Here is a 27209-nt window from a genome sequence, read left to right on the forward strand (position 1 = left end):
GTGGAATTGCTGGGTCGTATTGTAATTCTATGTTTAACTTTTTGAGGAGCTGCCAAACTGTTTTCCACAGTGGCTGCACCATTTCACATTCCTGTCAGCCACGTGTGAGGGTTCCAATTTCTCCACATCCTCACCAACATTTATTATTTTTTGTAGTTTTGTTGTTGTTACATCTATCCTAGTGGGTGTGAAGTGGTACCTCATTGCAGTTTTGGTTTATATTTTCCTAATGATTACTGATGTTGAGCATCTTCTCTTTTAACTGGTTTCTCAGACTTGCCCCCTCCTCCAATCGTTACACTGAAGAGTAGGCTGAGTCCTTATAAAACACAAGTCTGATCATGTCTCCCCCAGTTCAGAACCCCTCAGTGCCCTCCCACCCACTCTCCCTAGATACAGCACACATCCCTGCCCTCCCTGCCCCTAAAACACACACCATCTGTGCTCCAGCCTTTAGAAAATTCTTCCAGTGCTAAAAGACACTTCTGCAAACCCTTGCACCTGCTGTTCTCTCTGCCTAGAACATCTTCCTACGCTCTCCTCTGCCCCTCCCCCACTAAGGCCTCCCATCCATCATGTCTCAGACCTCACTGCCTCCCCTTAACCTTTCACATCAGGGTTCTGTGCCCCTTCTCTGTGCTCCCCCATCACACCCTCCCTCCCTCATCATGTCACTTGCCCCTCTGATTTGTAATTGCCAGTTCAACTGTCAGTTTCAAAGGCTGAAACCCCCCAGGGTCAAGGTCAGGTCTGTAGGCTCAGCCTTGAATCCTCAGAGCCCAGCACAGCCTGGGTCTCAGTAAAACACAGTGCAGACTGGTCACTTGGAGAGAAAGGTGATGGGCTCGTGGGTGGATGCGTAGATGTGTTTGATTGCCGACCTGGCCCCAGTCCGCTTCCTCTGCCCGGAAGTTCCTCCACCATGGTTCAGACATTTTGGTCCCACCAGTTGGCCATGTGCACCTGACTCTCATCCACGCACAGCCTGGGCTCAAGCCAGCGCCTTCATCCACAGACATGGTTGAGGGACAGTAAGTCCATATTGTCTTTCCACATCTGGGTTTTAAATTCCTTTCCATCTTAAATTCCCTCTTCTGTGCCCTGGACCTCAGCCGTCCCCAGCACCTCAGGAATCTTCCTTTGTCACTTCTGTCCCTCCGTTCCCAGCCTCTGCAGTATCTCCCCCCCACTTATCTCTACCCTCTGCCCTATTTCCTTTCCTACAAAATCCTATGCTTCAGAGATTCCAACCTTAGCTTTGGAATTGGAATCACAGCGGGGGGTCTGAAAAATCCCCATGCCCAGGCTGCATCCCTACTAATTAAATGGGAAAGGGGGGGCACACAGATACCTGCACATCGGTACTTTTAAAGCACCCAGGTTACTTTAACTTGCCTCGAGTTTCAGAACCACTGTTCTCCTTGACCCTGTAACCCCTCAGGCTGCCCCATTTTTTCTTTTGTCCAAATATCTCAGTTGAGTTCTCTGCACCCTGACTTCCATTCTTATCAGCAGCTAATTCAACTCTTAGCAATCTAGCGTCTGGCCTGAGAGTGCCCAGAAAGCACCCCTCCAGGCTGCTGCAGCCAAGTGGCCCCCTGTTCCTGTCATCCTCCTCTGTCTCCCTGCAGCCTGGTGGAGGGCCGTGTGGGGTTGTGAGAACCTGGCCTCAAACCCTAACTCCAGCCCTTCCTTGCTGTGCGATCTTGAGCAAGTTACTTAAACTCTCTGAGCCTTAGTTTCCTTCAGTGTAAACCTCCCTCCTGGGTCAGCTCTGAGAGTGGGCTGTGATAATGCAGAAAATGCATGTCCAGTGCCTAACAATGCTCTGGATTATGATCCAGACCCTAGGCCCCTTCTACAAACCCTCTTCTCCGTGGGCTGCCTTGCTGACCACTAGGGTCCTCCCACTGGCCTCTCTCACCTCTCTCTCTCTTTCCTCAGTCCCCTAAGAATTGCTAACCCTGAATGAGCATTGACTTTAAGCCTGGCAGCATCAAAGCCCTGTTAACCTCCAGGTCTGACCACAGCCTTAGGAGGAATGTAATCTCCTCATCTCCATTTTACAGACGAGAAAACTGAGGCACAGGCTGGCAAGCTGTCAAAGCTCATGCTGCTTGGAAGTGACAGGCCTGGGTTTCAAATCATGAGAGTTTGACAGAAGGGCCGGGCTCCTCGCCCCTGCACCCATTGCCTCCCATTGAGAGAGGCCCAGGCCTCAGTCCTGGACCCTCTGTGTTCCCTGCAACCCTTTCTAGATAGTGCCAAGTTCCTAAATTTCATAGATCTAGATGTGAAAGGTAAAATAGAGAAGCTGCTAGAAGAAAACAAAAGAGCACATCATCATGACATTGGGGGCAGCAAATATTTCCTAAATAGGATTCTAAAATACCGAACCTTAAAAGAAAAGATAAACTGGATTGAATTAAAATCGAGAACTTTTTTTGTTAAAAAAAAAAAAAAATCAAGAACTTCTGCTCATCTAAAGACACCATTAAAAGAGTTAGAAAGCCAGCCACAGAGTGGTAGAGACATACACAGTCTGCACAGCTGACAAAAGGTTCGTATCCAGCATAAAGAGCTTCTATGATTCAATCCACTTTCCCACAGACTTCCTTGTAAACATCATATAGGCCTGGATTTGGATCCTGGCTTTTCCACCTGTTTAGTGAGATCTTGGACAAGTCTCTCTGAGTTTCTGACACCCTAAATTAATTCTCATATTTCTAAATTGGGGATCAAATCCATGGCAGTATCCCACATTGTTGTGTTTCCTATGGGAATCAAAAAAGAGATAATTTTTCAAAAGTGGATCATGTATCAGATTGGGGGTTATGTGTATATATATCAAGACCAACCCCTATCCCTCCTCTCAGATTGAAGCTTCCCAAGGACTTGGGCCAGGTGTTAGGCTGATCTCTGGCACTGTGCACAGGACCTGGCACATTGCTCAGAGTATATGGGAGCACATATTTAATACATGAGTGGGCAGGGAACAGCATTTCTGGATGAGGGAACAGCACGAGGGTGGAAATGTACAGTCAAGTACATTGGGGGTCAGGTTAGGGTAGAATCACAGGAAAAGTGAGAACACGCTGGGCCTGGATGGGGATGGATCTTAAGTACAGGCATTGTCTGGAAGGCCCTAGGCAGCCGTTACAGTTTTGGGGACAAGGGCTGTGTACAGGAAGGGGGAGAGAGAAAGAGAGAGACAGAGCTTTAGAGATTGGAGGTTAGGGGTGGTAAAAGATTTCTTTCTAAGCAGCAGCCATTTCAGAACTTCTGCTTCAAAAGAAGGAAGCCAATGAGTGAGAAAAAACAGAAAAAGAGTGCGTTCAGTGGGAGGGGTGGCCAGTGGCCAGAGGTGAATGAGGGGAGCAGAGCTGGAGAGGATCTGCCCGCACCACCCCTTCCTCTCCTGCCAGAAAGGGACCACCAGACAGAGTGCTTCTCCAATGGGGTCCCCAGACCAGCAGCCCCAGTGTCACCCTCACCGGGGAGGTTGCTAGAGATACCAAGTCTCAGACCCCACCCCAGACCCACAGAATCAGAATCTCCTGGGGGTGGGCCCAGCGCTCTGTTCTAACAAGCCCTCCAGGGAGTTCCGAGTGCTCCAATGTAAGAATCATGATGAGGCCACCGCAGAGAAGAAAGTCTTCCCTGATCTTCCCTTTCAGAGACACTGGTGAGAGATGAGAGATGACTGAGCCGGCCTCCCCAAGCAAAGGGTATTCACCTGGAGATGAGAATTTGAAACTGCTCTTGGGTGCAGCTCAGCCCGACTCTCCGTCTTTGCACAAACACTGGCTCTTGTGGGGTGCCCAGAATCCAATGCAAAGACTCATCCCCTGAAAAATGTCTCACTCCACCTGGCCTCCTGCTGTGAATTTACTTGGTACATCCCGTCTTATCCCAGGACTCGAACATTATCAGAACTGGCAGCCCAGCAAGTGGCTCTGTGGCAGGTGCTGGCTGAGGCCACGCCCGGTAATTGATGAGCCATTCAGGGCGCTGCACCTGACCCAGGTTCTGACCCAGGGCCTGATTATCAATTAGTGTAAAATAGCAGCACTGCAGGGGAAGGGGCAGTGCCTGGGTGTGGGAGGGGCGGACCGGGGCTGGAGGAAGGTCTTCCCAGCGCGCTAGCTGGGTGCAGTTCTAACCTCCCATCTCCAGGGTCTGACCTGCCTTCAGAGGTGAGTTGCATGCTGCAGGGGATTGGTGAGTGCTCGTCTTGCTGGCAGGGTGGACCCCAGCCCTAGCATTTTGTGTTGAAGCTTGAGAAGGAAGAGTTGCCTGTATTCCCAGCTCTGAGGGTAGAGTGGAGAGGGGAATCGGTGATACTGACTCTTCCTTGTACACTTTCTAGAAAGCCTTGTCTTATTCTTAGGATGAAATCCTCCTCATCCATGAAATCCTGGTTAAATGGCCTCCCTGCCTTTAAGGTTTACCGACACGTGAGCCTGGGCTGCTGCCCATCTCTCTTTGCCCATCCTCATCACCCTGGGCTGGGAATGTGTGTCCTCCGTGCTTTCACCCTCCCCAGGGCCGAGGCAGCCCTGGGGTCCCAGTTAAAGGAGACTGCTGCGTGTCTGGGCGAATTTGCTAAATTATTTAAACAAGTAACTAAGAATCATGAGGACCCCAAATTGTCAGTTGGGGGAAGATGACAAAGAAAGGACTTGGTTGAAGAAAAAGGCTCATGGCCCAACAATTTTAATTTAGGTTTAAATAGCCACAGATATGCAAACACTGTCCCAAGTTCTGCAGTGACAAATCTTCCTCCCATTCCTCTTTCCTACTTGTCCATTTCTATTCCCAAGGGCAGTGCCCTTCCTAATTTCTTATGTGCATACAAGCATATGCAAAGATAGGTTCTAATTTCCATCCTTTTACAGCGAATCTGTGCATTATGTGCATTGAATCCACCCCTCCCCCATTAACTGACCTTGGGATTTTCCATGTCCAGACATAAGTGTCCTTGTTATTTTTAACAGTTGTGTCATATTCCACTTCATGCATATACTGTGACTTATCTCACCAGTCCCTTCTTAGGGACTTTGGGTTTGTCATCTACTATCATAAGCAATGCTATGATGCTTCAGTTTAGACATGGATTTTATTTGAGGGCACCTTTAGGATAAATTCCTGAAAGTGGAAGTGCTGGGTCAGAGGGTAACTGCATTGTCACTGTGGTGGATATTGCCTTCCTTCCTCTGATGGGGAGGTAGAAAGCAGACTGCTGAGAACTAGACAGGGCAGAATTTCAACCTCTTCTCCGTGCTTTCTAGCTATTTGCTCACCTGCTCAGAGCTTCAGTGTTTAAAACCTATAAAATGTGGCCCACACAGTTGTGTGGATGAAATAGGACCAGCTATGTAAAGTATTTGTTTCAGGGCCAAAGACACAATGAGACCTCCACGTGTCAAGAGGAGTGGAGTCTGGCCATATAGCTGCCCTCACATCTTCCCAAGGGCAGGCAGCCTGGGTGCCCCCGGGTGTCTGAGAGCCAAGGATTGAGCCTGGTCTTCAAGGCATTGATTCCAGTTGGAGGATCCCCTCCCCAGCCTTATGCATCGTCTTCTCCCTGAAGCTTCTAATATGTCCTGAGAATGGAACACTGGGTCTCCTCAGGGCCTTCTGGGGATAGCTATTGGGCAGCCTGAAGGAAGGCATTTGGTCTGCCTTACAGCCTCAAAGCTCTGGTCCCTGGCACAGTCTCCAAATAAACGCACTATCTGCCATGTATTGAGTGTTTGCCACTGGCCTGATATAATTATGAGTATTCTACACGCATGATTCCATTCAGTTCTCAGAATTATCCCCTAGGATGGGAAAGATTAAATCACCACCAGCCAACCTCTTCATCATTCTGCAGCCTCGCCCCATCCAAAGGGAATGTCTTGTTTGCAGGACCACTGAGTTCTTCCACGCTTTCCCCTCTGCGGGGTGCGTGGGGCAGGGTGGTGAGAGACACTGCGATGTGTGTGCAGTTTCCTGTTGCCCTCCTGTTTCTTTTTCTTTTTTTTCTTTTTTTTTTTAATAGCCATTCTAAGGGATTCCCTGGTGGCACAGTGGTTAAGAATCCGCCTGCCAAGGCAGGGGACACGGGCTCAAGCTCTGGTCTGGGAAGATCCCACATGCCACAGAGCAACTAAGCCCGCATGCCACAACTACTGAAGCCCACGTGCCTAGAGCTGTGCTCTGCAACAAGAGAAGCCACCGCAGTGAGAAGCCCATGCACCGCAACGAAGAGTAGCCCCCGCTCGCCACAACTAGAGAAAGCCCACGCGCAGCAACGAAGACCCAACGCAGCCAAAAATAAATAAATAAATTTATTTTTTAAAAAGTTAGCCATTCTTCTTTTTTTAAAAAATATTTATTTATTTGGTTGCATGGTGTCTTAGTTGCAGCAGGCAGGCTCCTTAGTTGCGGCACGTGGTCTCCTTAGTTGTGGCATGTGAACTCTTAGTTGTGGCATGCATGTGGGATCTAGTTCCCTGACCAGGGATCAAACCTGGGCCCCCCGCATTGGGAGCTTGGAGTCTTAGCCACTGCACCACCAGGGAAGTCCCACCTCTTGTTTATTTTACCCGAGGCGGGGGTTGGGGGTGAGCCCTCATTTGAAAAGTATACGGTCAGATTAAAGGGTGAATTTGATTTTAGAGGATGGGAAATGCAGTCTGTGTGTCTAGAAGGAAAAACATAACTTACCTGGTACTAACATCTCAAAACGTGTGTGCGAAATTTTACCGTCAACACCATTGCTGCCAACATGTAGTATCAGAAGTTAGTTGGTGACCAATCTTTTGAATCCTCTCCCCCAGAGGAGCATTCTCTGAGTCTTCTCAGTAGACCCGGAACATTGCGTCTGCATGTCAGCATCTGTTCTCTCTCTTGCTACAGGGGATCGGGACGAATTGGGAACCCAGGATCTGGGTGACAGGCTCATTCCTCTAAGCCCTGGAACCTGGTAGCTCAGGCACTTCATCGATAGAAGACCATGAGTGAAGAGAAGGAAGAGGCCTCATTCAGTATACTCACAATTTATGATGAACCAGAGAAGAGGAGGAACATGCCCGAGAGCCCCGGCATTTCCTCCCAGGACGAGCACCATGCACAGTCCCAGCTGGGCGAAGCGTGTGGTCCCCCCCAGCAGCCCCCGGGCTCCCCGAGGCAGCATGACCTGGCTTATCAGGAGATGATAAGTCCACAGCAGTGGGCCCCCCAGGCCCTGGACAGGTCTGAGCTGCAGGCCCCTCAGCTCTCCGAGGCAGAATCAGAAGAAGCAGAGCCTGGCCTCAGGTAGGTCTCACCTGAACAAGACTGGTGGGGGGAGCGAACTGTCTCGGGGAGAGGGATCCTGACACGGAGCTCTCCATCCATCTCATGCCCTGTCTCCTCCCTCTCTCCTCTGTGTGTCACAGCTCCCCACCAGGATCCGAGTTCGGTAAGTCCCAGCTGGGACGGTGTGGGCAGGCAGGGTGTAGCCCGTGGCTGGGCATTGGAATGGGAGACCTGGAACGAGCCCCTGGGTGGAGAGAGAAGTCTTCTCCCTGGATCCCGTGACGCTGTTGCTCCCAGACCTCCTCTCTCTGAGTGGTTGGCCGCTGGTGTCTCCCTGCAGGTCAGCCTTGTCCTTCACCTCGTCCCAGTGAAGAAGTCTGGTCATTGCTCAGGGCAATTGTAAGTGTCTTTTTTTTTTTTTTTAAAACATGGCATCTTTCCCTTCCTGTTACCCCTGGAACAAGAAGCTAGTAGGAAGAAGGTGAGGGCATGCGGTGTGTCCACATCCTCACTCTCTCTCCCACAGGGGGTGGGTGCACTGGGCTTCTTGCTTCTTTGGACCCAAGCTGCCCTCCTCCCATCACCAGTGTGTAGGGCCTCAGCTGACAAGGTCACTTTTAGAGCTACATCCTAGGAGACTCTGAGCCAGGCTCTGCTCTCGTTGCTTGTACTCAGAAGTGTCTCAAAATGTGGGCTGTTTATCAGGGAGGCCATCCTGGGCTAGTGCAGAAGGTTGTCAGTGGTCTGGGGACCCCAGCTGAGGACACAGTCCTGCCTGAGGGTCAGAGAGGAGCTTTGGATGCAGGGTCAGGAGTTGAGTCAGGGGACAGGGAAGCCTGTCCCCCATGGATGAGGGCAGGTCAAGGCTGTGACCCTTTCATGGGCACCCCAGCCTCCTGTTCCAGATGAAGTGGTGGTCAGGCAAATGACCCCACGTAAGTCCTGGAAGGTTGGCAAACTCCGCCACGGAAAGAAAGTCTACTCCCTGGCCATCAGCAGCTCTACTCACCACGTGTACACGTGCGGCCATGGCTACATCAGGGTGTGGGATGAGAGTGCCCTGCATGCCTGGGACCACGCCCCCCAGGCCCAGCTGAACTTACAGGTGAGGGGTCGTCCAGAAGGCTCAGGGAGCCTACATGTGACCTGTGTCCTAATACTTGGAGCCCATGCTTCCAGGAGATGATTTGAGAATGTCACCCATTCCTACAGGACCGTCAGAACTGTGTCCTCACCTGCAAGCTGTCCCCCGATGAGCGAAGCCTGATCACGGGGGGTCTGTCCCAGACCCTGACTCTCTGGGACCTGGCGCCCACCCCCCGCGTCAGGGCACAGCTGGCCTCCACAGGCCCCATGTGCTATTCCCTGGCTGTCTCCTCCAATGCCCAGATCTGCTTGGCTTGTTTCAAAGGATTTGTTGAGATTTGGGATTTGCAGAACCAAATCTTGATCAGGTATGACCTGGGGGAGGGCTGGATGGTGAGGCCTTGGGGAAGCCTGGGCCCCGTTTCCGACCTCACTCTCTCCTCTGCAGTAGGACTAGGTGAGTCGGTGCGGAGAACGCATTTGGGCTACGTATCTAGGGGCTTCCTGGGCCCGAAACTTCTGAGGGTCCCACCAGTGCGCGAACCTCTGAGTTGTTTTCCCACCAGGAAGCACGAAGTCCCCATATACGGGTCCCGATGTGTGGACATCGTGGGCAATAAGTTCTGGACGGGAGGTGAAGACACCAGACTGTATTCCTGGGACCTGAGGAGCTACCAGAGGCTGCAGCAACACGATTTACAGCATGAGGTGCCCGGACGGCTACGGCCGCGCTGAGTGCAGTCCCCCTGGGGACTGGGAGTTGCGGGCGCCCGCAGGAGCAGCGCCCGAGTTTGAAGAGGTGGGCGCGAATGATGGCGCTGGCAGCTTTGAGCGCTGACCCCAAACCTCCTTCCAAACAGATCCTCAGCATTACCCACGACCCCAGTGAGGAGTGGTTGTTAGTGGGCCTGAGAATGAGTGACATCGTAATCCTGCACACAAACCGAAGGGAGAAGTTTAAGGCTGTCCTGCAGAAATATGTCTACCACCACAATCTCAAGTTTGCCTCCTGTGGTGAGTGAGCAGGCAGGGGACACCTCTGGGTGCCCTGTCACCTGACAAGGCATCTACTCACCTGTAGAGTCTGGGCCCAGCCTTATTTCAGACTCTTAATTCCCCCCTCTCCAGCCCCAGCAGTGGCCGGGCCAAGGTCCAGGGCCACCTTCCCACTGCCCTCGCCTCTGCTTCCTCCTGTCACCGGTGTTTCTCCCCTGCCAGCCTGGCTACCTTTCCTGCCTTCTTTTTCTGCTCACCCCCTCTCCTTTTCTGGCTCTGTCTGTAATGGTAGCTTCCTCTATGGAACCACAGCCGAAAGACACCGGCAGACAGAAGATGCTCGAAGCCCCTTGTGGCTGTCCAGTTGTTCAGTGCCCCTCACCACAATCCCGGGAGTGGCAGGAGGGAGCGGGCAGATGAGGGAATGGTTTGGGTCATGTCTCTGAGTTGTATAGATGGGGAAACTGAGGCAGAGAAGGAGTGATCCTTTCCCGGGTCTAGTCAGGAGCAGAACTGGGTCTGGAAGGCAAGCTTGGCCTCTGGCCCCTCCATCTGTCTTTCCTTCGCCAGGGAGCTATTTTGTGGCCACACTGGATGAGTCGATCCACTGCTTAGCTGCACCTTCTCTACAAAGATTGTTTCAGGTACTGGATGGAGGCATGCACAAACCCAGGCAGCTGGAGCTTACAGCCCCAGATCCCAGTTGGTTGGACCCCAGAAATAGTGCTGGAAAGTACCTCTGAGATGGCAAACAGGGCCATTGAGTACATCGAGGGAACAAGGACTCAAGGTCCTGGGAACTCCTGGGCTACACTTTGAGCCCTGAACCTGGCCCGGTCTCCAGACTGAGCCTCAGGTCTACATGGAGCCCTGAAACAGACCTGCGTGAAGTGTGCATCTCCGGCCCCAGTCTGGCCCCTGCATATCATTCCTCTGTGGCCTCTTTTTCCCTCCAGGTAGAGGAGTCTACAGACATCCTATGTTGTGATGTGTCTTCCGACAACCAGTACCTGGTCACGGGCTCCAGGAACAGTGCTACTGTTTACCAGCTCTTGTATTGAAGGTTGCAAGCCACGGTCCTGCTGGCGAAGACCCAAAGAAGACCAGCGTGCTCGGAGGGTGACCTCGGGGTGCCGGGCAACTCTAACACCTCCCACAGCCCCACCTTCTCCTCCCTGGCTGGTCATCTGTCCGTTCTCCTCCCGCCCAGCACACACCTGCCCTGTCCTCCAGGTTTTCATTATGTAACTTAGGGATTTTTCGTTTGTTGTTTTTCTACCACTGATTTCTGGATTTTGTAATTAATAAAATGGAAAAGCAAAAACCAAAATGGCTTGGATACCCGGTCAGTTGTTTCAAACAACAGACTCGTCGTGATGGATTGCTTATGCCCCCTTTCAGCAAATTCCAGGTTGGGGAAGGAATTTTAGACCAGACTTAGTTTCGTTTATAACTTTTCTGGAATTCTTGGACTCCTAAGAAAGCTCAAGAAGCAATGTATGTCCATGTACAAACTTTCAGATTGTATCAGGGTGTTGGTAGACCAACAACACTCAACTCTTGACGCAGGTTAAGACTCCAGTCGCTGGTCTAACCATATCCCAGGAAGAACTGTCCTTTTAACTACCTACTTCGTGAAACCTCGCTTTATCTGAGGCTTTCAAAGTCCCGATCCTAATTCTGGCATTTTGTGCCAGTCAAAAGCTGCCTATCTCTGTTTCAGGGCAACTTCCTCATGTTGGTGGGTGTGATATTTTGTCTGGCCTTTGCCAGGCTGAAAGAGCCCCAGCTCCCTGAATCAAGCAATATAGGCCTGCTTTCTAGTCTTTTCCATCCTCCTGCCTCTTTGCTTGGTGTTGGCATGGCTGAGACAGCTAGCTGTCCACTAACGTTTGTAGCTTAGAGTTCACCGGAAGAGGCACAAAGCCAGGGACAAAATGTACCATCTTTTGCACTGAGATATTATTGGGGTCCTAGTTCTTGCTGATGGATCATGAATGAAGAATGTGTCTCCTTTCCGGGCCAATGCTAAAGGAGTGGGGTGTCCCCTCCAGGCTCTCTGTCCCCTTCGACCAGCTCCAGGCAAGCGATGTGAAGGCCCGAGGGGATTGCAAAACAATGAGATGGAAGCATCCAGTGTCCACAAATCAAACATGGAGAAAAGCTTCCCCCTTTGGGTTATTTCATGGGAGAGAAACTTGTATTCGAATTGTTATACATGTTGGAGCCTATTTGTTACTATAGCCCTGGAAATAGCAAACTTTTACTTAAAGGGCCAGATAGTAAATATTTTAGGCTTTGCCCTGTGGTCTTTGTCCCAATTACTCAACTCTGCTGCTGTAGCATGAAAGCTGCTATAGGCAACAGATAAGTGAATGCAACTGTGTGCCAATAAAACTTTATTTATGAAAACAAGCAGTGGGCCAGATTTGGTCTGCTGACTGTAGTTTGCTGACTCCTGTAGCCAGCGTGCTTCTAAATAATATATTTATTTAGCATCCATTGAAAAATGTAAAAAAAAAAAAGAAAAATGTAATACAGACGGTAGAGTCCAACAGTAGGTCTATCCTACTGGGCTATAGTAACAAAGAGACTCCCAGTGTCTCTATAACCAGTGTCCATCGATGGATGAATGGATAAACAAAATGTGATATTGTTATGTATATAAAATATATATAATGGAATATTATTCAGCCTTTGAAAGGAAGGAAATTCTGACACTTGCTACAACATGGATGAAACTTGAAGACATGCTAAGTGAAATAAGTCAGACACAAAAGGACAATACTGTATGGTTCCACTCATATGAGGTACTTAAGAGAGGTCATACACAGTGACAGGCAGTAGAATGGTGGTTACAAGGAGCTGAGGGGAGGGGGAAATGGAAGATTATTGTTTGATGGGTACAGAGTTTTGGTTTTGCAAGATGAACAAAGTTCTGGAGATGGATGGTGGTGATGGTTGCACAACAGTGTGGATGTGCTTAATGTCACTGACCTGTATACTTTAAACTGGTTAAGATGATAAATTTTATGTTATGTGTATTTTACACACTTTTTTTTTTAAATGTAGGGAATTATAAAGATCAAATTCACAATGGCGGTAAACTATGGAGACAGAGGTAGAGAAATTGGATCATAAAAGGATAAAAAGGGAGCTTCAACTCTATCTGCAATGTTTATTTCTTCAAAAATAAGGTTTGTCAAAAATGAGTGCTTCAAAAGAAACCATCAACAAAGTGAAAAGACAGCCCACAGAATAGTAGAAAACATTTGCAAAAATATTTCTGGTAAGGGATTTATATCCAAAAGGTGTAAAGAAGTCTTACAACTCAACAATAAAAGACAAGTAAACCAATTTTTAAAAGGGCAGAGGATTTGAATAGACATTTCTATAAAGAAGGTATACAAATGGCAATAAGCACAGGAAAGGATGTTCAACATCATGAGGGAAATGCAAACCAAACCCTCAGTGAGATGTCACTTCACATGTGCTAGGATGGCTAGAATAAAAAGGACAGACAATAATAAGTGTTGGTGAGGATATGGAGAAATTGGAACCCCCATACCTTGCTGGTGGGATTGTAAAACACATCGCAGCCACTTTGAAAAACAGTTTAGTAGCTTTTCAAAGTGCTAAACATAGAGTTACCATATGACCCAGCAATTCGATTCCTAGATATATACCCAAGAGAATTGAAAACAAATGTAAGTTGGGAGGGTAATAATTGGAAAAGATAAAGTAAAAGGACTGTAAAATTTTTTTTTTCTGGAAAGAAGGTAAAACTCCAAATTAATAGTAGTCGATAAATCAAGGAGTAGTGTTGTAATTTCAAGATTAATTACTAAAAGAATATGAAACAAGGGTACAGCTTCCAAACTAATAGAGGAAAAATACTGGAATAATAGAATATAATAATATATAATAATATAAGTTTAATAAATTTTATTATTTATATTTATAATTGACATACTTTTATTATTAACTCATTATTAATAGTATATTGTTTAATTTGATATTAATCTAGTATAAATAAAATTATGTAATAATAATAACAAAGAAACACAAAACCTGACCAAATACTGAGCCATAAATTTCAGAGTATTTAATTCTTATAGAATATATTCTACGACCATAATGCAATTAAGATAGAAATAAATAATAAAAAGAAAACTAGAAATTTCCCTGTTTTGGAAATTAAGAAATATATTTCTAAATAATTAGTAGAGGCTAAATCACAAAGTAACTGGAAGCTATTGTAAACTGAATAATCAAAAACTGAAGGATTCAGCTAAAGCTATAGTTAGAGCTTGGCCATTCCCGGCTCATTAATGTCGCCCCACTTTGCTTTCCGGGGCCACGTAGGGGACCGGCACTGACGGCCGGTCTTGAAAGCTGGGTCTGGACTGGAGCGAGAATACAGTCTCCGGAGACAGCCGAAAAAGAACGCGGAGACACGGCCTTGCTTCGAGTAGAGGAAGTTGGGGAAAAAGGAGATCGGAAGTGATCTCGGAGACCGAGATTTTTCACGGATGTTGCGAGAGGAATTGAACCACTCAGCAGAGCAGTGTCCATTTCCTCGCAGTAGCGCCGACGCTGCACGTTTTCACATTTACGGGTTTTTATCTTATTATTATGGTAGAGGGGACAATGATCGTCCCTCGTGGCCGTGGCTTGCGGTTGAATGGGCTCTGTGTGGACCTAAGCATTTACTTATGTCCTCTGGCAGCACGTGGAATTCCCTTTACCTGCTGGGCCCCGCGGGGCCTCTGTAAACACCATCCCAGAATGCAGATTATTTTCTGTGAATGGTAGCAAAACGCCATGAGTTCTCTGAAGCTCGAACTCAAGACCTTCAGATTATGAGACTGACGCGCTGCCCACTGCACCAAGAAGGCAAATATAGAAAAAGTCTTCCTTATCAATAAAGGGAAAGTGCCTGCAGCCCCTTCCTCTGGCCAAGCCGCCTCCCAAGTGTCAGTGTCTCCCGGCAGAGATCCGGCAGGTCCCCGGACACGTGGGGAAGGAGGATCGCTCTTCGGCGAGAGGCGCCGGCTTGCGGTGGGAGGGTGGCCCGCGCCTGCCGGGAGCGCAGCGGGTCCCGGGGAGGACGTAGGCTCGTGCAGCAGCTCGCGCGGGGGGACGGGGTTGGGAAGGGGCGCGGCCGGTGGGGTTCAGCTGGGTGAACAGGAGGAGGCGGGGCAGAACACGCTAGGGCCAGGCGGGGGCGCAGGCGCCGAGGGAACCCGGAAGGCACGCGCCTGCCTCTGGCGCGAGGAGGGCGGCGGGGACCCGAAGCGCAAGGAGGAGGCGGTGCGAGCGGCTGTCCGAGCCGAGGGCATCCGCCCAGACGGCCACCGTCGCTTGAGCGCGGGTGCGTGAGCTCAGGCTCGTATTGCTGACAAACGGCGGGTGGACGAAGGCTGGAGGGGGCGACACCGGCTGCAGGTGGGCATCGAGGGTGCCCCTGAAGGGTGGGAAGGGCCCTGGGGCGCGGGCAGGCGGGGACAGGAGGAGGAAGAGGAGAGAGGAGAGAGGGGCTCAGAGCAGTTTGGGGCGTGAACTCTCCAGGCCCTGGTCCGGGATTGGGGGTAGAGGTGAGGTAGGAGAAGGGAGAGAAGATTCCAGAAGACTCTTGGATGTGCATTCAGTTGGAAAACGGAGGGAGAAACTATGGTTGCCTTGGACTTGCCATCTTAGTCGTTTGTTAAACCTTGTGGTTCTGTTTGTTTCCTTATTACATATAGGGCATCGCATTTTGAAGGACAGAAGAGTAGCAGCATTCCCTCAGAGCAAGGTTTTAAATCTTGTCGTAAGAATGCAGGGTGGATGGATGAATGGATGAATGGACAGATGAGCAGAACATATAACCATCTCTAAGAAAGCATTCCTTCCTTACTTCTTCAGGGGAATTTCTGTTGCTGATGCCCGGAAGGGATGACTACAAACAAATCAGTACCCCCTCCCATGTGTCCAACGATTATTATCGGGTAGGATTACTACGTTGGACTGGGCAGCTTATTCTTTTTGTTGAATTCTTGTGGAATTCTTGTTTTCACCGGAGAAACAATGTATTTTCATATTTGGTGGGTCTAGCCCCTTTCCCCCACTTGCCCCTTTCAGGGGTTTGGTGCTCAGTTGGACACAGGTTTCAGGTCATCTCTTGGACAGCTGTTCACACTGATTCCCCCTTCCTGCTCTGATTTCCTAGGACACTTAGTGATAGTATTGCATCCTGTGGTCAATTGTTCCCTATATGTCAGTTCTGTCTCCTCCCTTGACTGGGCACTCTGTGACCCACAGACAGGATCTGAGCCACCCCTGGAAACACCATTTTCAGAAGCATGCTCGGGGAGGTTCTGGACCCCACCCCCAAGCCACTCTCTGCTGACACCTCCTGCCTAGACTCAGTGCTGGAGGGGGCTTGTGCAGTGAGCAAAGAGCACCGCACGGAGTCAGGGCTTGGCATCTCTTCTCTCTCAACCACTACCCAGCCTTGACCTTGTGGCTTCCCCTCCCGGTCATCCTGGGGTGGTACAAATTGTGCCCCGAGAACTGGAGGAAGAAACTGGCTGCAGGACAGGCAGCTCCCCCAGAGGGACAGGTTCTCGGGGCTGTGAGAGCTGTGTAGCCAGAGCTCCCTCCTACCACCCCCGCCACCTTGAGAAGCTGCAGAGCAAAGGACACGGTTTGTTCCAGGAATCTCTCTAAACACACTTTTCAAGGTGTCCCTGAACCCAGTCTTGAGTGGCTCCTCACTGCCTTCGGGAAATATTCGGCCGATAAGGCTATACCCCTTAGCCTCTCAGCTGGATGAGTCAGGCCATGCGCTGACCTGCAGACCCACCCAGAGCCTTCCTGCTTCCCAGCCTCTGCTCCTGCCTTCCTGCCACCTACCCACGCCTCCTAATCCGATGTCAGTCACCCCCAAAGTCCCTCTGGCCTGGGTCCTCTTGCACAGCTGCCCAGAACTAGCAGAGAATGTTTCCCTCTCCATCACTTCCTTGCACCTCTACTCTTCGCCTGAGATGATTTCTTTTTCTTTGGGGCAAAGGTTGGTTTGGAATTTTCTGGATCCTCTGCAGCAGGTACACAAGAACTAGTTTTAGCTTATTGATTGATTACCATAGAGATTTCTCTGTAGACAGGCCTACAAAGGACTGGAAGATCTGAGGGTTCAGGGTTGAGGTTGAGTGACTGCAGGAGATGTGATCAAGGCCAGGTGGGGGAGGACCTGTGGAAGAGGCAGGTGCAGCAGGGGAGGGGGCTTTGTAAGGAGTCGGACATTGGTGGCTGGGCAGTGAGGAGCTGACGGGAAGGGCAGGCACCAGGGAACGTGAGGGGAGGCCCTGGCCCTGTTTTCCCTCTTTCCCCGGGAATTTTGTACCATCATCTTCATTACTGAAATCCTTTCCTCTTCACACTTAACTCAGATGTGATGCCCATGAGTCCCTCCCTCCATTCTTTAGTTGGCGTTTGGTCCTCCCCTGCCTCCCCATCCCATTCCAGCTCTCTGCTCACCACAGATTGTGTCTGAGACACCCAACACATCATAACCTCCGTGGGGATAGGCAGGGTCATTTTCTCAGATTCTGTCCCCACGCACCCATCCCAGTGCCTCATACATGAAAAGCCATCTCTATCTAGGTGTTTCTTGAGCCAGTGATTTCAAGGATGCAGTGAGAGGAAAAACTGCTTTGTGTATGCTAGGCTCCTGATATGACTTCATCAACAGAGTCCTGGGGGGTTCTGCAGAGGGGCACTAGTAAAGAAGGAGAAACCCTCAGGGAGGTACAGGGTCAGGAAATCCATCATGCAGAGTGAAGCTGCCCAGGGTCTCAGGACAGGGACGCCTGCAGTTTTCCAGTCTTTCCTCCAGGGGGCAGCCTTGCCTTGCCTCTAAACTCCCGAATGCCTTGCAGGTGGGTGCAAAGACTCCTGCTTAGCGGACCTGGACTCTCTTCTCAGCTTTGACACTGACTGGCTGTGTGATATTGAGAAAGTCTCTTCCTTTTCTGGGTTTGTTTCTCCTTTATGGAACGACAGGGTCAATCCCTTCCCGCCCATTCTAGGATCCAGCATCACGTAACTTCACCTTGGGCTATGGCCATGCAGCGTAGAGAGTGGGACTTCGTGCTGCGCTTTCTACCTCTCATAATGTCCTTAGAATCCAAGGTCTTGGAAATAAATGTGCATGGCCGCTGAGTGAGATGCCTCTGTTCACCCCAGGTCTGCCATGATTGGTTGTCTTAGCCTCTCTGTTTCCATAAAATGGTGATCATACCTGAATTTACCTCACTGGGCTGCTGGAAGATTGAAGGGAGATATAATTCTAGAATTTGCAGAATACACCTAGCTTGGGAAGGCAGCTGTGGTGACAGTTACTCATCACTGATGGTTTGACCATTCTGAGCTGGAGGACTCCCCCGGTCTTGCTGAGCCTTCCCTATTCACTGCCTGGTGTGGCGGGTTCAGCTGTTCGCAAGGACCCCGTTAGGGAGTAGAAGCACCCCTGGGGCTGCCAGATCCCAGTCCTGTCTATTGTATTCCCCCGGTTCCCAAACCTGGCTGCACATTGGAATAACTGAAAGACTCTTGCTAATCATCCATAGAAAAGGATTTATTTATAGTGTGAAGTTTATCACACTTAGAAATTAAATTTCTAAGTCATTCTTACTTATAGAGGTGGTAGGAGTTAAACTAAGAAGGTGATTCTGTAGGTGATTCTATAGGTGGAAACAGTTTAGGCAGTGGTCTTTATAACGGTCAAACAGTTTTTTTAAACTCCAAGCCTCAGATTATTGTCTGCATATACCTCCTTGGGCAAAAGGAAGTTCGTACTTGGGGGGAGCACAGATTGTATTTTCTCTAAGTAGGTCTAAGTGGAACCATAGGTGGAAGGGTGGCGCAGAAGGTCCTCCTAGATAAGACAGGGGTCTTCCCGGTGGGGCGGGCATCTTCGTCTCCGTGTGATCATGGAAATCATGGAAATGACAGGTGACCTGTGACATCGAGCTCTCTAGAAGAGAGGGGTTTCTTGCATCTGTTGGTGGGGCCCCGGTGAACCAGCCAGGAGGCAGGCACCGCACTGGAGGGCTCAGGTGACCCCTGGGAATGGTCATCAGGGCTTCCAGTCCGGGCCGGTCTCCCAGAAAAGGAAGAGTCTTAAGGCCGCACAGGTTGGCTTACTATTGATACTGGGAGCAAGATATCACCTGTTTTTGGTGGCTGGGCCAGAGGAACTCTGGTAGTTGAGAGTGTCTTCCAGGAAGTTTCTGGTGGACTGCTTACTTCTTGGAGCTGTTTTGGGGGGCACAGTTTGTTGATATTAAAGTTCATATGGAAAATAAACCTGCTAGAATATCCAGGGAAACGTTGAAACAAAAGAGCAGGGCAGGGGGTGGAGGTGGTAGGTAGCTACCAGACATTAAAACAAACTGTAAAAGCACCTGTAATTCAGACAGAGTGGCCTTGGCACATGAATAGACAGACCAATGGAATAGAACAGAACATGCAGAAACAGACCTAAGTACAAATGGAAATTTAGTATATGACAAAGATGGGATCTCCAATCTCAGAGGCAATGATAGACTTTTGAATAAATGGCGCTGGGACAACTGAGTAGTCATTTCAGAAAAGATAAAAATGAATTCACAGCTCACACCATATAGAAGAATAAACTCAAATGGATCATGAATTTAAATGTAAAAAAATGAAACCATGGAAGTACTAGTGGAAAGAAAAAAGCGTTCCTGTTTTTATTTGTTTTTTAAAGATGTATTTATTTATTTATTTATGGCTGCTTTGGGTCTTTGTTGCTGTGCGCGGGCTTTCTCTAGTTACGGCAAGCGGGCTTCTCATTGCGGTGGCTTCTCGTGTTGCCGAGCACGGGCTCCAGGCGCGTGGGCTTCAGTAGTTGTGGCACGCAGTCTCAGTAGTTGTGGCTCATGGGCTTAGTTGCTCCGCGGCATGTGGGATCTTCCTGGGCCAGGGATCGAACCCATATCCCCTGCATTGGCAGGCGGATTCTTAACCACTGCACCACCAGGAAACCCCAATTTCTTGGTTTTGATCATTGCATGACAGTTACCTAAGTGTTAATGTTTGGGGAAGCTGGGTAAAGGGTATATGGGAACTTTGTTATTTTCAAACTGTTTTATAATTCTGAAAATTACTTTAAAAGGAAAAGTTAAAAGTTAAAAACAAATAAATAAAAGTGGAAGCCCTCAGGCCTTCCTTCAGAGATTCTGATTCAGTAAATTTTAGAAATGGTCTTGAGGATTTCACAAACTTCTTAGGTATTTCCAGTATTCAAGTGTAAATTCTCCCGGATCAGGTGACCATTAACATCTTCATTCATTAGCTCAAGAAGTATTTGAATGAATAGTCAACACACATCAGTGGGTGAAAACAGAATAAACAAATGAATCAATAAAAATAGGGCAGGTGTGCATGGCAAGGGGCAGAGTGATCTGGGCTGTGGGAGTGGGCAGTTTTATAAGTTTCTGTGTTGGGAATACATATAACTTCCATGCTGTTAATTAAAAAAAAAAATGCTCCCTCTGAATCAGACACTTTCTGCTTTAACTAAATTCCCAAATTCTTTTACTCAAAATATGTTTATTAGTGGTTTTGTGTGCTAATTTTTGTGAATGGTGTCATGGGGACAAAAAATAAAAAGACACAGCTCCTGCCCCCAAGGAGTTTATGGTTCATTGCGTTAAGATACACACTGGGAACTAACTCTAATAGGGGCCAAGGTGTGGTCAAGACTCAAGGGGGCTTGGATTTGACCTGAGCTTGCAGGAGGGCGGGGAGCAGTTGGTCTGTTGGAAAGTGGGGGAAGGGAACAACCTAAGAGGCAGTTGGGAGGCGGTTCTGAGCAGAGAGGACCGCTGGGGGAATGAGGAGGCTGCTGGAGAGGGATGGTCCAGGGGCAAGTTTCAGATCTTAAAGGACCAGATGAAGGATACAGTGCTGTGAGCCGAAATAGGAGAGCTGGGAGGGGACGCTGGTTGGAGGGATAGGTAAGTCCTGTATTGATTGTGCTTGGCTCTGTGAGAGGCACCTGAGGACAGATTCCTGCTCCCCAGGACCCCACACTGGGGATGGAGACCAGCATGGCCACCCTTCTGGATAGAATGAACTTAGGAGGTGTACAAGGCGTGAGCTACCCAGGCTCAGGCTAGAGGGAGGGGCTGGGAACTTGGGGTTGGTTAGGTTTCAGAGGAAGACAGACATCCATGTGGATCTGTATCCCACTGGCCTTTGGAAATGTGGGTCTGTTGATCAAAGGAGAAGACCAAGGCCAAAAACAAAAAGTTGAGATTGGTCCCTGTAACTGTCAGAGGAGGAATTGTGGAGGGAGAATGTGTAGCTTGAGGGTCACGGAGGAGCCATGGAGAGCCCTGGGCCATCTCACTTGGAGGTTAGGAGAGGGGTGCTTGATATGGTAACCCAATTCAAACCCTTGTCGTGTGCATGTAAAACTCTATCCTTGAGTTTTCTCATCTTTAAATCAGGGAATGAAGAGAACCGATCTCAAAGCATTATTGTAGGATGTAATGGGCTTGTGCTTTTATATGGGTACCGTACTCAACAGATGCTACCGTTAATTAGGGAAGGAGAAGAGATTGAAGGAGCAACTCAAAGGGATACCAAGGTGGGGCTAACTTTCTGAGGCCCTGGGAAGAGCAGGGGTTAAGAAGTAGAAGGGAGTTATCGGATATGGAGCACCAGGTAGATGCCAGGTTATGGCATGTGTCTTATCACAGATAATTCTTACTAACCTTATGAGGGAGTTTCTGTTATCATCCTTACTCTATGGTGGAACAAGCCCAAGGTCACAAGAGCGTGACTTAAATTTCCTGTTCTGATTTAGACCTTGAGTCTTAAACGGCCCTTGGGTTGAAGGCTGGCCTCCCATGAATATGGTCAGCTGGAGGAGACCTTCCAAGGCCAAGGCTCTACCAAATGCTGGTGACCTTGAGATGAACGAGCCTCTAGCCGTACCCTCAATGAGCTCCCAGGGTGAGGGTTCCTGTAGCCCCTTCCTCCATGGTACCATGTCCGGTACACCCCAGAAGGCCTGTCCAAGGACCAGACTCCACCCTGGCTCCAATACCTTCTATGGCTCACTGTGGCCTCCAGCCCAGGAACTGAATCAGCTCTACCCAGCAGTCCTCTGTCTGCTTTCAGGGCCTTGTCTGTGTTCTGAGCCACTCCCCCAACCCAGCTTTATCTCTCACTGCTGCCCAATCCTTACCTAGTGCCCTGGTCACACTGATCCCCTTCCTGCCTTATTAATACCCTTCATTCATCTTGGTCTTTTGGCCTGAAAGGCTGCTCCTCCCTCCACCAGCCACTGAAATCTCACCCACCCCCTCTCACAAGCCCAGCCTGCAGGAAACCTTCCCTGGCTACACATCCATCCACACTGAGCTTTTTCCCTTCTCTTTCTTCCTACATTTAGAGATGGTCCCACAGCGTGACTCAAGGTGAGAGGTTATGCTTGGCTGATATCGTGTGTGTGTTTTGAGTTACATATGAGGATGGAAGCGCCTCGAGCCGAGATGGTAACTTAGCCATCTCTGGGATGCCCACAGTCCGCGTGCTGAGAGCTATGGGGAAGTTCCAAAACCCCACCAAACTCGCGCCACTGTTTATGGCCATTTGGTGCCCAGGCCCGGCTCTGGGTGCTGTGGGAGAAGGAGTACTGGACTGGGAGTCAGGGTTCTGAGGTCTGTGCCGTCCCACCCAACGCATCGCCAGTGACTTTGAGCAGATGGGCTCTTCCATCTGGCTTCAACCTCTACGTCTGTAAACCAGATTTGGTGTAGGACTGGGATCTCCCCAAGGGACCTTCTGGTTACTAAGACCAGCATTCCTCAAATTTTAATATGCAAACAAATCCCCTGCAGATCTGGTTGAAATGCAGATTCTTTTTTTTTTTTTTCTGACTAGTAAGAATCTTAAAAAAGTATTTATTGATATCTCTCTGTAAGTGAATCAAGTGGGTACAAAGCGGCATAAACATAGCAGTGAAAATCAGCTAAACCCCATTATTTTTTTTTTAACATCTTTATTGGAGTATAATTGCTTTACAATGGTGTGTTAGTTTCTGCTGTACAACAAACTGAATCAGCCATCCATATACATATATCCCCTCCCTCTTGCTCTCGCTCTCTGCTTTCTTGTGGAAGTGGAAATCTTACGGCTTAAATCATAAAAGTATTATTTATGGCTTTTACTCCATGACTGAACATGCCAGATTTCCTGGGACAGGGTCAATTTCAAAGGAACAGCTACGGTTAATTTCATCCTTGGGGCTTTGTAAGAATTTCACCTAGACAAAAGAAGGAAATAGAAAACAAATACTTTGCTACACCCCTTGTCCTATTTTTTGACTCCTAATAGAGGGTCACTCTCCTTTTAGCCATGCTGATATTTGGAAAGCCACTATGGAAATGACTTAATTTTTTGAGGTATATGTATCATAAATAAAATGTGTGTCCCTCATCTTCTCATTTCCTTCCAGCGCTCGAGGGAGTAAGAAGACACGGAGTGAAGAGCTGCCTCATTTTCCAGAGAGAATAGGGGCACTGAGAGTTTGGAGGGACGGCGGTAGCTGTCACAGTGTTTCGTCCTGAATTTTTTACCTCTTGGAATCCAGGATGGGCCCCTTCCCCACCCCGCCAGCTGGATGAGTGATCACAGTGGAATAATGATGCCAGGAGGCTCAGAGGTACACTCTACGTTTTGAATTGGGTTTTCTTTTTTTTTTTTCTTTTTAATGTATAACTGATTCACCTTACCGTACACCTGAAACTAACACAACATTGTAAATCAACCACACTCCGAAAAAAATTTTTTAAAAAGAAGCCATAAGAGAAAATTGATAAATTCCACTACATCTTAAAAATACTTTGCATGGCAAAACAAAGTTAAAGAGGTAAAATCAACTAGAGGAAATATTTTCAAAGTATCACAAACCAAGAACAATCTTCCTTAATGGATAAAGCATTTGTACAAATCATGAAATGCAGATTCTGATTCAATAGGTTTGGGGTGGGTTCTGAGATTTTGCATTTCTAACAGGCTCCCAGGTGATGTTGATGCTGGTGGTCTGTGAGCCATGCTTTGAGTTACAATGGTCTGTCTAGCCCAGTGGTTCTCAACCCTGGCTGAAATGTAGAATGGTCTGAGAGGTTGCTGCTTCTCCTCGTCTATTCTTTCCCTGTTAAAAAAAATTAAAGTTCTTGTGGGGAGACCAAAAAGTGCGATGCTGGCTTACACCCCGGGCCAGTTAAATCAGAATTTCTAGGGGTGGGAACCTGGTGTCAGTGTTGTTTAAATCTCCCCAGGTGAATCTGATTTGCAGCCAAGGTTAGGAACGGCTGCTCTACCTCCCAGGCAGAGAATTGAACAAATTAGCTGTTTTCAGGTAAAGCTTTGGTCTTCTGCTGCCCCCTGGTGGCAGCACAGATTTCTAGCTCAAGATGATTTCTTCCAAAGGAGATAGGAATATCAGGATAATGCTGCTGTCCAGGGTGAATGGGTTTCCCTCACCTTCAGGACCCACTCTGCCATGAGCGAGGGTGTATAACAGCCATAATGGCCTGCAGAGAATGTGCAGAGAAACTTCTCTCGGCATGACACCTTTGCCCCTTTTCTCCTTTCCTGGGATGAATTCTCTTTCTTAGAGACAAAGGATGGTTTCGACTTCGCTGAATCCCCTGCATAAGAAATATTTCCCACGTATTGAATTCTCAAGTGTCCAGATTGTGGACAGGCTTGTGCAGGATTCAGGAAACCAAGTGCTCCTTGGCAGGGTCAAGGTATGAGGGCTGGGAGAGTCACAGGAATCGGATCAGACACGGACCTTGTCAGAGAGGGGAGCTGCAGCCAGGAGAGGCGGGTGGCTTCTCTAGCTGGACAGCCACTGTGACCCATGGTGAATTAGGAGGGGCGGGAGGAAGAGGAAGCAGCTGGGACAAGGGACAAGTGAGGAGGGGTATTGGCTGTGTATGTTCCATCCCCCACAAATGCCTTCCCCTCTCTCCGTATCTGTCTTCCTGTGTTTCCTCCTCAAAGCTCAGCTCAAACACCTTGTCTGCCATTAGAGCCCCTCCGATCCATTTCCATGGTACTTTATCCTCCTTTCTACTCCCCCAGCCCACTGCACTCCATCAAATCTTTGTCTCACTATGTTTCCTTGGTTGTCTGCCTCACTCAAGAAATTCCATGGTGGGTGGAACAGTGTCTTGTCATTTCCATCCCCAAAGTACTGGACCCAGTGGCTGGCCCGCATAAAGCCATCAATAGATGATGCTGGGTGGACACATTCAGGGATGCAGTCAGAGAGAGAAAGGGTCTTGTACAGGTGGACATGATTTTCTTATCAACTGGGATCCTGAGGGTTCCCCCAGGGGTGATGCAGAGCAAAAGGAAAATCTCCCCAGGAGGGGTTTGCTCTGAACCCAGCCCTCAGCTTTCCTGGGTGGGCACAACAAGAAATCTGACAGGTAGACCTAAGGTTTGGGTTACTTAGCAGTTAGCCGCAGGGGGCGCTGTGGCTTCACCTAGATTCCTAGCTCTGGTGCCCTAGGCCTCTTCCTCTTGACCAGAATTGCTGACCCCAGTGGCAGGATGCCCACAAGCGGAATTGCAGGAGCTCAGAGCCTCCCGGCATGGCTGTCTGCAGCTGGCTGGCTCCCCTCCAGACCGAGTGCAGCGGGGAAGGAGGATCCCCATCCACACAGCCTGCTCTATGTGGGATGAGGCGGAAGAAGGTTCTGATGATGTCACCAGCTCATGAATGCACCCTGGCCCAGGCCAAGAGCGCAGGTCTAGTCCCTACCTCACCACTGACTTTGTGATCTTGACACATTCACTTCCCCTCTGTGGGCCTGTTTCTCCTCCATCAGATGGCGGGGTTCATCCCTTCCAGCCTAGGATGGAAAAAGCCACCCTTGCCCAGCTACAGGGATCTGACATCCAGTCAAGAAAAGGTGCTGGGACTGTTTTAGAATGAGCCTAAATAGGGTCCAGACGTGGGCAGTATGCTGCCTTTTCTGTAAGTTGTCAGAACCCACCGGGCAGGTATGACATGTTGATTTCTGGCTACACTAGTGTCCCATACCAGTAAGAAATATCCAGAGAAGGGATGCTCTGGTTATATAGTGCTTGTCGAAGAGAGGGAGTGGGTGACTGAAAGGAATAGCAGGGTAGTGGTCGGTGGGGGAGTTTAGCTTTAGAGTAATGTTTACTCATTTAAAAAACTGGTCTGGCGCTCATACGGCAAAGGGGTAACATCTGTTGAATCTGGTTGGCTGTTGTTTTCTGAAACAAAAATTTTAGATTTGAATATGTGTACTTGCAAAGTAGAAGAAAAAAATGTGCCCCGGAACATAGTTTGCCTGAATGCTGTCTCTTGATTGTCACAGGCCTCTGGATGCAAAGGTGCCCTGCTGGGTGGTTTTCAACAGGAACCTGTGGATCAGACTAAAGTATGACCACCAGGAAATGAAGACACGGGATGAGCCCTGGGGCATGAATGTCCAAGTCCGGCATCAGTCCCAGCCAGAGGAGGAGAGTGAGGTTGGTCCCTGCAGGACCGCTAGCCCGCCTCGTCCACAAGCAGCCTCTTGCTGTGAAATAAAAGCAGAGACAGACTGAGGGAACCGAGGAGCGGTTTAATGGAGGAAAAGATAAGGAAACCTCAGGGACTCGCCATTACTCATTGATTTCTCGGTATTGGCTGGCTGCTGCCCTCCGAGGGCCACAGAGAGGCTCCTGGCGGATCCTGTGAGCGGGCAAGTTTGGGGGACCCTAAATGCACAGGTGATGGGCCTTGGAGCTGACTTGCTCCATGAACCAGTAGCTCCTACAGGTGCCGCTGGCCACGTTCGCAGGTGAGCGTGGTTGCGGCGGAATAAGAGCGGGCCCGCCAGACCGGCACCTGCGGATACTCGCGCGGCGGGAGAGGCGGGGGCAGGGTTCTCTGCGCAGCCGCGGCGGCTCGTGGGAGGAGCTGCCGCTGCCCCACGCAGCGTGTCCGCTCACGTCCCAAGCCCCGCCTCTGCCCCCGAGAGCCGCCCTCCCTCGTGAGGGCGGTGCTAGAGGGCCGGCCTGGCGCCGTGGAAGGGTGGCGGCTGTGGGGGAGGTGCGAGCCGGAGGGAAGCCTGACTGGGATAGGAAAGCCCACCTCCCGCGTCGGCTGGGACCCCACCGCGCAGTTCCACGGTGGCCTCGGAACCCGGAGGGCCCGGGCCTGCGGCTCTGCCACTCAAGGGCTGTGTCACCTTGGAAAAGTTACCTAAACCTCGTTGTGTACCCCAGTCTCCTCCTGTGTCGCATGGTGATCCTGAGTCCCGACCCGACTGTATGGCTATGAAGTTTAAATGAGGTAATAAGTGCTGAAGCTTCTTTTGAGCAGGGTTTCTTTTACTTAGAAGGATTTTTTAAAATTTGGAAGACTCTCTAAAAAGAGTACTTGAACTCAGCATCCCTGGGTGCCTGGCATTGCGGGGCGGGGTGTGGGGGAGTGTTCATGAGTGGGCATCAGGCATTGCTGGCGCCCCTCCACCACCCCTTCAAAGCTGCGAAGCTTTGTGTCTGTGTATAAACCCCGCCCCCAGGGACAGGGCCTACTGACTGAGACGCTCAGAGGGACTCAAGAGAGTGGATGCCTAGGGGGGCTCGCGTGACTTTAGGACGGGCGCTTCTCAGCCTCAGCAGTACTGACACCTGGGGCTGGATCGTTCTTTGTCATGGTTGGGGTGGGTGTGCTGTCCTGTGCATCGGAGGATGATTAGCAGCGTCCCCAGCCCTCCCCATGA

General features: G+C 49.5%; 1 protein-coding gene and 1 long non-coding RNA gene across 4 annotated transcripts; both read left to right on the forward strand.

Moving 5' to 3' along the window:
- Window positions 1-251: 251 nt before the first annotated feature.
- Window positions 252-10556, forward strand: TLE7 (TLE family member 7). The gene is made up of 9 exons (XM_082439260.1): window positions 252-7305; window positions 7428-7450; window positions 7628-7686; window positions 8180-8392; window positions 8500-8741; window positions 8940-9081; window positions 9234-9387; window positions 9940-10013; window positions 10326-10556. Exons 1-9 carry the CDS (start codon window positions 7004-7006, stop codon window positions 10428-10430), a joined length of 1314 nt encoding a protein of 437 aa, XP_082295386.1. The 5' UTR covers window positions 252-7003; the 3' UTR covers window positions 10431-10556.
- Window positions 10557-11900: 1344 nt separating this feature from the next.
- LOC309649337 lies at window positions 11901-26869 on the forward strand. 3 transcript variants are annotated; one of them, XR_014257030.1, is made up of 4 exons: window positions 11901-14817; window positions 15117-15166; window positions 22907-23113; window positions 25815-26869. It is a non-coding gene; the product is annotated as an uncharacterized lncRNA (long non-coding RNA). The 3 variants fall into 3 exon arrangements; XR_014257031.1 differs by lacking the exon at window positions 15117-15166 and having other exon boundaries at window positions 25815-26850; XR_014257032.1 differs by lacking the exons at window positions 11901-14817; window positions 15117-15166 and adding an exon at window positions 20787-21866 and having other exon boundaries at window positions 25815-26859.
- Window positions 26870-27209: the final 340 nt, after the last annotated feature.

This window comes from Balaenoptera physalus (genome assembly GCF_965194825.1).
Source record: "Balaenoptera physalus genome assembly, chromosome: 19".
Classification (NCBI taxonomy): Eukaryota; Metazoa; Chordata; class Mammalia; order Artiodactyla; family Balaenopteridae; genus Balaenoptera; species Balaenoptera physalus.

Excerpts from the sequence above, each read along its gene's own strand:
- TLE7 (XM_082439260.1), top strand. The coding sequence starts at position 7,004 with ATGAGTGAAGAGAAGGAAGAGGCCTCATTCAGTATACTCACAATTTAT. Across the intron at positions 8,742-8,939 it reads CAGAACCAAATCTTGATCAG|GAAGCACGAAGTCCCCATAT; the intron begins GTATGACCTGGG and ends TTTTCCCACCAG. Across the intron at positions 9,388-9,939 it reads TCTCAAGTTTGCCTCCTGTG|GGAGCTATTTTGTGGCCACA; the intron begins GTGAGTGAGCAG and ends TTCCTTCGCCAG.